Source organism: Dermochelys coriacea, chromosome 21 (genome assembly GCF_009764565.3).
Source record: "Dermochelys coriacea isolate rDerCor1 chromosome 21, rDerCor1.pri.v4, whole genome shotgun sequence".
Lineage (NCBI taxonomy): Eukaryota > Metazoa > Chordata > Testudines > Dermochelyidae > Dermochelys > Dermochelys coriacea.
Window position 1 is genome coordinate 4,931,366 of NC_050088.1, and position 11,301 is coordinate 4,942,666.

Here is an 11,301-nt window from a genome sequence, read left to right on the forward strand (position 1 = left end):
AATTGAGAAAAAATGCAAGTTACTTGTGAAATTCAGCAGAGGAAGCAGAAGTACCACCCGCAAAAGCTGCGGTGGACCAAGAAGTTATTGAATACCATCTTCTAAATCACTTCCAGTTCCCATTTCAAGATGGGATAGACATGAGGATGCTGAGCAGAAGAAGATAAAAGTGCTCTGCTTTCACCTTTATGTTACAGTAATTCCCTTCAGCAGACCCATGGCTCTTGCCAGCTTGGGTCTCTTCTTGCAGCTGCTGCAGTTGGAGGAATCCTGACCCCCAAATGCATTGTGGGAAAGCACAAGGATTGCAATAAAACAGAAGGGACAAACTTACTCATCAGTCATCCCCACTGCTCTCAGAGCCCTGCCGGCACTGCCCCCAACCTGGTTCATTTCTTATCCTCTAGGTCCGTTCCTAACAACTGGGACCGTCCACCTCTCCCCTCAGACCAGTCTGTAAAGTCTCTTGATTTGAGGCGAGCATCAGGCAGGAGAGATCCAGACGGGGTTAGCGTTGGAGGTGCTCACGGATCAGACAGAAGGGAAACCTGTTACTAGATGCATAATACGAACAAATCAGAGTTTTGACACTTGCCTGGCTCACAAACTGGCAGAGGTGGATCCCACGTGTCATCAGTTTGGCACCGACTCAGACTGTGACCCTTCATGGTGTAGCCGGGATCGCACTCAAAGGTAACACTGTCATTATATAAATAGACACGTCTATCACCAGATACTCTTCTTCCATTCTGGATTTGTGGGGCTGGGCATCTGACCTCTGAAAAAGAAACGCTTTAGCTGAAACACAGGGCCAGAGAGGAAGAAAAACATCTCCGCAGCCTACGCAGCTCTCAAGCCTTTTTTACACTTTCAATATTTTCGATGTAACTTGTTTCACTAGCCTATATTCCTACTTGAAACTGAAGATTGTTATGGGAAATGTGGAGGGCCACCCTGTGAGGAGGAGATGGAGATACACTGGTAACAGCCTAGGTCCCTTCATAGCAACTTCGCAAGGGTTCTCTCCTCATGGAGTGTCCTGTGCACCAATCTCCAAGTCATGGGAGCACCCCCAGGGTAAAGCCAAGGAGCTCAGTCCTACAAGGAACCAAGGGGCCTTAACACCCAGTGACATCAAACTCTGAGGGAGCTCAGCAATCCGCACAGTCAGGCCCAAGATGCTTCACGAGGCTGCTGGCCCCAGCACCGTACCCTCTCTTCATTAGCATTAGAAGTGCCAGCGTCTTTCAACTTGCCTACCAAACTCCTTCAAACACAAAACAGCACAAGTCCGGCTTACAAATATCCCAAGATTATCTATCTACCTATAATAAAACAGTAAGCTATGTATCTAGCTACGCCAACAGCGCCAGACCATTCTGATATCAGAAATAAGTTAACCCTTGCTGTTGGAATGGGTCATTGGTGTGAAGGAGATTGCACAGAGAGTAGATTCTTTAGCCCAACTGCCGCAGTTCTTCCAAACCACCCACACAACACCACAACCGCCACACACAATAACCCCTCACAAATAGCCTCTCTCCGCAGCACACACCACCCCTCGCCACCCACAGACACAGATCGGAACAACCGCCCACACAACACAACCAGCACACAGTCAGCCCAGACACCCACAGCCCCTCTATGCAGCATACATCCCCCAGTTCTTACCTGCACAAATTAACACAAATATCCCAGTGCCATACATGGTCACCCACGTCACTGGATTAGGACTTCTTAGAGCCATCTGCTTGGAGTGCAGAGCAGCTAGGAGAGCTGCCTGGGCATGCAATCTAGAAACTTACACCCACCACCTCCCTAACATTCACCAGTGTCATCCCTTTGCTGCAAGGGTTAAAGACCTTTAACAGCATTCCTATACAGTTGTGACCCTAACTGCTCTGCTAACAGAACTGCTCTATGGGTGCATCCAGAGGCACCAGTTTCCACCTCAAATCTTCAGCCCTGCTCCAGAGCTGTTCACTCTCTGTCTAACGTGAATCATGCAAATCTTGTGAAGATGTTGCCACGGGCAGGCACACTAAGTGCAAGTTTTTAACTGGAGTCTCACCTTTGTGGGTTTGTCTGGACCTGGACTTTCTACACACGAAACAGCAGAGCTGGCAGGAGTTTTTCACCTACACAAAGCCTACCTCCACACCGAGGGGGACGCGCACTCCACTCTCCGTTTAGCCCGTCCTTGGTTGTGCAGTGAATAGAGGCCTCTCCAGTGAGTGGGTAACCATTGTCACATTCGTAAATTACAGCTGAGCCATAAGAGAAGTCCTCCATTATCACCCCAGTGTGCCTTCCATTGGGGATGTCAGGAGGCGGAAGACACGGAATACCTGGAGAGACACAAGATATTGAGAATCACTACTGGTAAAGAAGCAGCTCCAGTTACTGAATCTGCTAAAGTAAACTAGGTGCACGAGCTATGAAACCATTAGAATGTACTAGCCCAACAGGCAACGGCCCAGGGATGTCTGATGTGATTGGGCCCCGATGTTACGTAAATCACCAAACTGACTTACTAAGACAAGTGCTAACTGTAGCATCTTACTGATGAGTAGACTGGTTTTCTGATTCATGGTTGATGAACAACAGAAGCTATTCACAGAAATAAGGGAACTAATCTTACTACTGTTCTCTACCTGTAGTGTGAGACTTCCCTTTCATGGGCTACTTTTGCTTCTCTGTCCCAGCAAATGCAAATGTCTCTGAGAAACAGAGGTTGCCTAGTACAGTGGTTCTCAACCAGGGGTACATGTACTGAATACTCAAGGAGCTGACTGGGGAGATATCTGAGCCATTAGTAATTATCTTGAAAAGTCACGGAAGACAGGAGAGATTCCAGAAGACTGGAAAAGGGTAAATATAGTGTCCATCTATAAAAAGGGAAATAAGGACAACCCCCCGGGAATTACAGACCAGTCAGCTTAACTTCAGTACCCGGAAGGATAATGGAGCAAATAATTAAGCACTCACTTTGCAAACATCTAGAAAATAATAAGGTGATGAGTAACAGCCAGCATGGATTTGTCATGAACAAATGCTGTAAAAATCAAGCTGACTGATATCTTTCTTTGACAGGGTAACAAGCCTTGTGGATGGGGTGAAGCGGTAGATGTGGTATATCTTGACTTTAGTAAAGCTTTTGACACTCTCTCGCATGACCTTCTCATAAACAAACTAGGGAAATGCAACCTAGATGGAGCTACTATAAGGTGGGTGCAAAACTGGTTGGAAAACCATTCCCAGGGTGTAGTTATCAGTGGTTCACAGTCCTTCTGGAAGGGCATAATGAAGGGGTCCTGAAGGGATCAGTTCTGGGTCCGGTTCTGTTCAATATCTTCATCAGTGATTTAGATAATGGCATAGAGAGTACACTTATAAAGTTTGCGGACAGTACCATGCTGGGAGGGGTTGGAAGTGCTTTGGAGGATAGGATTAACATTCAAAATGTTCTGGACAAACTGGAGAAATGGTCTGAAGTAAATAGGATGAAATTCAGTAAGGACAAATGCAAAGTACTCTACTTAGGAAGGAACAATCAGTTGCACACATATAAAATGGGCACTGGCTGCCTAGGAAGGAGTACTGCGGAAAGGGATCTGGGGGTCATAGTGGATCACAAGCTAAATATGAGTCAACAGTGTAATGCTGTTGCAAAAAAAAAAAAAAAAAAGCGAACATCATTCTGGAATGTAATAGCAGGAGTATTGTAAGCAAGACATGAGAAGCAATTCTTCTGCTCTACCCTGCGGTGATAAGGTATCAACTGGAGTATTGTGTTCACTTCTCAGTGCCACATTTCAGGAAAGATGTGAACAAACTGGAGAGAGTCAAGAGAAGAGCAACAAAAATGACAAAAAGTCTAAAAAACATAACCTATGAGGGAAGATTGAAAAAATTGGGCTTGTTTAATCTGGAGAAGAGAAGACTGAGAGGGGACGTGATAACAGTTTTCAAGTACGTAAATGGTTGTTACAAGGAGGATGGAGAAAAATTGTTCTTCTTAACCTCTGAGCACAGGACAAGACGCAATGGGCTTAAACTGCAGCAAGGGAGGTTTAGGTTAGACATTAGGAAAAACTTCCTGACTGTCAGGGTGGTTAAGCATTGGAATAAATTGCCTAGGGAGGTTGTGGAATCTCCATCATTGGAGACTTTTAAGAGCAGGTTAGACAAACACTTGTCAGGAATGGTCTAGATCAGGGGTTCTCAAACTGGGGGGTCAGGACCCCTCAGGGGGTCGTGAGGTTATTACATGGGGGGTCACGAGCTGTCAGCCCCTACCCAGACCCCGCTTTGCATCCACCATTTATAATGGTGTTAAATATATTTTCAAGTGTTTTTGATTTTATAAGGGAGGGGGGTCGCAATCAGAGGCTTGCTATGTGAAAGGGGTTACCACTACAAAAGTTTGAGAATCACTGGTCTAGATAATACTTAGTCCTCCCATGACTGCAGGGGACTGGACTAGATGACCTCTCAAGGTCCCTTCCAGTCCTACGATTCAATGATAAATCAGCTCATCTAGATATTTGCCTAGTTTTACGACATACATATAAAAAAGCACTAGCAAAGTCAGTACAAACTAAAATGTCATACAGTGACTTCTTTATACTGCTCTATATACTATCCACTGAAATGTCAGTACAATATTTATATTCCAATTGATTTATTTTATAATTATATGTGGTAAAAATTAGAAAGTAACCAATTTTTCAGTAGCAGTGTGCTGTGTACTTTTATGGCTTATTTTGCAAGTAAGTGGATTGTAAAGGAGGTGTAACTTGGGGATATGCAAGACAAATCAGACTGCTGAAAAGGGTACAGTAGTCGGAAAAGGTTGAGAGCCGCTGGCCAAGTATACAGGAAGTGTGGCATCTCCACGCTTTCTGGAGGAGTTTTATATAACACTCTGTTGAGGAAGGGACTTCAATACGTACCGTTTTAAGATCAAGGTGTTCCATCCCAATCAAGCATGGAAAAACGCATGATTTTCCTGCTGCACAGTAAGCTGGTGTCCACACTACCAGGGCACAGGTATGCCTTGAAGTGCAGGTAATGAGCTTCTTGTCTAATTTGGGATTATTACAAATACCTATCAGGCACACCTCTTACTTTATTTAAACATGCAGAATGGCCAATAACCATCGTGGTAGAACATTGTTGCCATACCAAGCTCAGTGCCTTTTTCATTTACTCAGTTGTCAAAGAAAGACTAAGTTCTTATGGTCAGGAACTTGAAACAAGAAACTTCTTCCTAGGATAAACCCCCTTCACACACACACACCAAGATGCTCTTGCGGTTAAGATACCTGGGACTTGGCGATCTGGATTAAAATGTTGGCTCTGTTATTGACCAACTCCCTATATCACTCGGTATACATCACTTAATCTCTCCGTTTCTCAGTTCTCCCTCTCTAAAGTGGTGATCATAAAGCTTCCCTACCCCTTTATTAACATTTAAGAGGCAAGCAGAGAAGAAACAGAAGTGCCCACGTAAGCACCTGGACGGACACCTGTAATTTACTTACGCTCACAAATGGGAACATCACCACTCCATGCAACACGCGTGCTAGAAATCTCACATCGTCTGTAAGGCTGTCCAATCAACCGGTGCCTGGAGTTAGGCAGAGGGGGTTATCAGTTGTTACCTAGTCTTTTGCTGTAGGAGTTCTCCTGTGAAGCTCAGTTATTTGGGAAGCTCTTCTCCCCAGCCACAGCAGGTGGGACCAACACCACTGACTACCGAGTGATGATCATAAGAGAAAAGGCTCCTTGCCAACTCAGAACTCCCCAGCCCCCCGTAGAATTAAACCATGGAACATCCTATGTAGGCCCAATGAGGTGGCATTCTTTGAGCCAGGGGATCCAAATGTGCTCTCTCCTGTGCTCTCAAGTCCTCCTCGCCACATCAGCAGGGTCATTCCCAGCCATGGAATCACAAGCCACAGGCAAACTAGTAACATCTGCACTCTTAGGCAGGCTGCTGGGGGTTATTATTATGCCTGCTCCATTTTGGTTTTATATTTTTCGCAGTGGAGTGGATAGGTTTTTGGGGCCAGGCAGACCCAGCTGGGGTCTGGCTAGCTTGAGATAGTCAATCATGCCAGTCGTAACCCATGCAGGTGCTATAAGCCACTGCATCACACAGGTCCATATGCACAGATATTGTTGAATAAACCAATGCAGAGGTGGGTCTAGAGTTCAACACCAGCAGCTGCTATGGCCGTTTTCTGTGACATGGGAATTTACGCAAGAAGAGATTGTTCCTTTTTCAATACAGACATGACACTCCCTACAAACGTTCCAGCCAATCCTGCAGCTGCAGACCTCTGCTTTTCAGGCCACTGAAGCACACAGTCTTAATCTTTCAAAGGAGGGGGCAGACAACAGCTCTTCTGCCACCATATCCCCAAAGCTCTAACTCAGACAGCTCTCCGGGCTGGGTTTGTCCTTGGAGATAGATGGGAAGTTAGCCAAGGAGCCCCTTCTCTGCATGGCCCTGAGGAAAGGCAGCCATTTCCAATTATTCAGAAGAAGAACTATTCCCACGTCAAAGCAGGGGTAAAATCCAAGAGATTCCAAGGTTTGCCCTGGTCACTTGGATCCTACTCTCCACAGGAGACATCTATGCTCAGCCAGCACCTGCAGGCAGAGCATTCAGCTGGCCAAATTGTAACTAAAGTTTGTACAATCAATGGCAGAGCATGAATGAAGAAAAGAGGGAGACTTATTCCAATCCATCTTTCCTCGCCTATAAAAATTATATTGATTGAGCCAAGGAGACGGAGGGCTGATTTAGTATGGAAGAGTAAACTGCTTTCAGGAGTTGGGAGGAATATGAAGATATCCATTTGTGTTCCACAGCTGTAAGCGAAGCACAAGTAGTCAGCTCAGGCAGTCTGAAACTTACCCTTCTTCACACGTGAAGTTGACGGTCGACCCAAAATGGATATCTGTTACAATAACTCTGCCGTTCTCCGGCTCTCCTGGATGACCGCACGATTTCTCTGGTAGAGAACAAGGCTAGGATTAGGCTTCTCTCTTTCAATGCAACAATTATCTCCAAGACCTGTCCATATTTAACATTCCCCACAAAGATGGCATTCAGTTGGGCCCAGAATAGGCACAGCGAGAGAGCGTTACTAGTCACTATTAACTATTTGAAGATACTTTACATTTTTGCAGCGTGGACACAACCTAGTGCCTTTAAGACCTTTTTCTAACAATGGAAATAAAATATTCACTTTTACAGAACTCGAGTGCTTTTGACCAGCTTCCATTTTCAAGGCATGTAATAACGGGTTGTAGCTGTGGGTCTCTTCTATATCCAGACCGACAAGTGTATTTTGCAGTCTCCTCAACAGAAAAGTTATTCTGATTTTTATACTCATTCCTCAGCTCAGCAAAGCTTAACCGGGTTGGGACTCCACAGCCAACTGGGAAGAAAGGAAATACATATGAGAAAAAAAGAACCATATCTATTCTGCAGGCATGTACCACGTCAGGTGCAGGTAGATACAACAACAGTTACAAAGAAACAACTGCAGATCCGCTTTATAAATATTCTTCAGGTGTTACACTAGGACTAAAGCCAAGGGAAAAAGACTGATGAGACAAATGCAATGAAATTCATAGCTGGAACCTGAACCTAAAACAACACACACTGGGCCAAACTCACTGCTGGCACAAGAACCTCTATTCCTAATCAACTAAAAAAATAAAGAAAAGGAGTACTTGTGGCACCTTAGAGACTAACAAATTTATTTGAGCATAAGCTTTCGTGAGCTACAGCTCACTTCATCAGATGAAGTGAGCTGTAGCTCACGAAAGCTTATGCTCAAATAAATTTGTTAGTCTCTAAGGTGCCACAAGTACTCCTTTTCTTTTTGCAAATACAGACTAACACGGCTGCTACTCTGAAACCTAAAAAAGCATATGCACCTGCCCTGTTTACCTCAGGTCCTAATATCCATCCTTGGGCTGCCATACTCCCAGGATGCTAAAATGCCGTACTTTCAGAAGTACTGTCAGCAAAAGACTAAAGGATCACAGTAGTTGCTTCTGGCCTTAAGGCATATGGCTCTATAGGTTCAGCAATGCCCAACGGAATTAATATCCACATACAGCATCATCTATTAAAGGACCCAAGCCCTTCACAATCTGATACGACATCCCATTGACTCAGGATACTTAAGTTATCTCTTACTCTCATCTAGCGGCTGAGGCAATAGGAGGAGCACACCTCACCGATGGCAGACATGGGAACATAAATAAATACTCCTCGTGCTGCCTCAACCAGGAGCGCTGACCTCTCATTGTATCTAGCAGTTTGTACACATCCAGATTCGCAGCCGGGGAGATTTTAGACTGTTCTGGTGAACGCACTCTCTGCCACTTCCTTCGTTTACATTTTCAAATTCAATTGTCTCATAAGAATAGAGTTGCATTTGTAATGACAGCAAGTGTCTGGATTCACACCAGTAGTGAAACCATTGCAACATCGATGTGTGGACATGCTTGAATAAAGACTGGGAGTGGATGGGTCATTACACAAAGTAAAACTATTTCCCCATGTTTATTCCCCTCCCTCCCCCCAGATGTTCTTGTCAACTGCTGGAAATGGCCCACCTTGATTATCACTACAAAAGGTTTCCCTCCCCCCTCCACTCTCTGCTGGTAATAGGTCACCTTACCTGATCACTCTCGATACAGTGTGTATGGTAACATCCATTGTTTCATGTTCTCTATGTATATTAATCTCCCCACTGTATTTTCCACTGAATGCATCAATGAAGTGAGCTGTAGCTCACAAAAGCTTATGCTCAAATAAATTTGTTAGTCTCTAAGGTGCCACAAGTACTCCTTTTCTTTTGGCGGACACAGACTAACACGGCTGCTACTCTGAAACCTATTCCCAGCTGTGAATTTTGTTGCATTAGCTGGTGTGTCTGAACATTCTTTCTCTCGCTATAAATCCTGTTGGGTTACTGGGACAAAAGGAAGAAACCAACCGAAAATCCATTCGCCTTCACACAGAGGAGAAGGGTGGCTCCAAGTTCCAGATGTGGTACAATAGATCGAAGCCTCTCCACGGAGGGTGTAGCCAGGTTCACAGCTGTAGTTCACATATGTTCCACTGGGGAAAGCTGCCAATGGCTTGGCATTGTGCGTCCCTTTGACAATGACCGGAGGTGGGGGACACGGCAACACTAATGGGGGGAGAGGGGATGAAGAATATTTCAGTGAAAATCTGAATCCCGTTCAAGGAGAGCATAAAATAGGCTGATCTACAGGAGGGGGGAAAAGCCCAGAATGCCTGTGTTATGTCAAACCCTGCATCGCACTGGTGATGCAACACATCCAAAAAAGGATTAAATATCACCTACCTCGCTTCCCCTTCACCCCGGAACTCAGATTTTCCCAATCTGCTACTTTTCTGTCCCTAGAAATCTCCCTTCACGCCCTTAAGATTCCAAATATAATTTGTGGAGAGCGGGACGAGTTCTGCTGATTTGTGTTTCCATTCACAGCTTTGGGATGCTCAGTGAGACAGACCATTGCCTGTCAGGACGGCAGGGCAGGATGCAGGGGATCAGCTATCACAGGGACGAGCATACTCAAGAGATTAGGGGGTGGGTGGATATTTGTATGTTCCCCATTCACAGCTGAAAAGTGACCCCCGGATTCCAAGGAGGTTTATTTTTTTGCATCCAGGCACATCCCTACCAGATGTTGATCATCTCAGTTACCCTGCAGTCCACCTTGATTCACACTCACTCTGTGTGCAGGCTGGAACAGGAGGATCCCAGGTTCCTTCATCTCGGCACTGAATCTGACGGCTCCCGTTCATGGTGTAGCCAGGATCACATTCAAACCTAACCGTGTCCCTGGGTCTGTAGACAGGTCCATGTCCAGCTACTTTTCTTCCATTCTGGATTTCTGGGGAGCTGCAGAGAACCTCTGAAATTGAAAAGGCGCAGAAGGCGTCAGCCTGCCCGGCAAGCAGTGCTGTTCAGTGGGCCCTTGGTCCTGTGCTCTGCACTGACTCCCTACCAGTTTCTGGGAAGAGTTTATGGTGTTGCTTTTAACCTCTCAACTGCAAACACTATAGTGCAAGCCTGCCTAAAACCACATCCCATGAAGTTCCATACCCTCCTCTTGTGGGAAACAGAGGCCCCAGATGGCTCCCTCTCAACTACAGAGAGAGCAGGGCTGACAGGACAGCTCCTGTGAGGGGCCCACAGTTTGGCATCTACTCCTTACACTTGGTCTGAAACAGTTCAGGCTTGTTGGCCTTTCCGGTACCCTCTGCCAATCTTTTCTGTTGACTGAGCGTGTAGCAAGGGGTAGGGATTGGCGGCAGAGGTTTACGTGTTTCTCTCCGGCTGTGTGAGGGGAGCGTAGATATTAGTTTCCAGTTTTTGTGATTGAGGTCCAGTGTGCCTCGGGCTTCAGACAGATGCTTTTTTTTTTCCCCAATATTTTCCTAGTGGGGGATATATCTGTGTGCACAAGCGCAGAGAGCGCATACAATGCCTTTATTTTCAAAAGCATTTATTTCACCATGTGTCTAATTAACTGGAGCTTTAATTCCCTGCTATTAATTCTGTTGCACTGGTCAGCTTGTCTTTCATGTTAAATCCTGTGATAGGAGCTTGTGCAAGGAGTAGAAGCCAAACTGTGGGCCCCTCACAGGAGCTGGGTCTGTAGGCACACTGTACCCCATTTGTTCTTCCATTCTCCACTTCTGGGCTTACGCACGTGGCTGAAAGGGAAAGCATAACAAACCCTTTAGACTCTAACGCACGTGTGGGATGAAATGAACAGTTTACCCACCGAGCCATTTCCTTTGACAAGTCTTTTACTTCAATTTCATAAGTATTTCTACATTCTCACGTCCTTTTGTCACCTGTAGCAATTCTTTCAGCATGAACATTACCCGGCTGCACCCAGCTGAATCATTCACCACTGGTACAAGTGGATGCAATGCCGCTGAACTTAAAAGGAACTCCTCTTGCCAGCAGTGACTTTGGCCCGGTGAGTCTCACTGGAGGTTTAGTCCCCAACTGTGGAATTTGCTGAATTGGTGGCTTGTCTCAAAGTCCTTGTGGTGTCTATTTACATCCTTTTGCGTGTCTGATGCACCGAACGAGACAAAGGGAAGCGGCAAACAGAACAGAAACGCACCTTCACATTGAGCGTGGAGTTGCTCCAGCCTCCAGATGCTGCACAATGAAGTGATGCCTCCCCAAGAAGGGAGTAGTTACGATCACAATGGTAATT

At 45.6% G+C, this 11,301-nt stretch overlaps 1 protein-coding gene across 1 annotated transcript in view; it reads right to left on the reverse strand.

Moving 5' to 3' along the window:
- Nucleotides 1-11,301, reverse strand: part of LOC119846317 (complement receptor type 1-like) — a 158,525-nt gene that overhangs the window by 41,880 nt on the left and 105,344 nt on the right. The window contains 7 exon segments of the mRNA XM_043500721.1: nucleotides 596-778; nucleotides 2,154-2,348; nucleotides 5,547-5,632; nucleotides 6,929-7,025; nucleotides 7,263-7,524; nucleotides 9,007-9,227; nucleotides 9,796-9,978. Coding sequence (XP_043356656.1) covers nucleotides 596-778; nucleotides 2,154-2,348; nucleotides 5,547-5,632; nucleotides 6,929-7,025; nucleotides 7,263-7,524; nucleotides 9,007-9,227; nucleotides 9,796-9,978 — 1,227 coding nt within the window.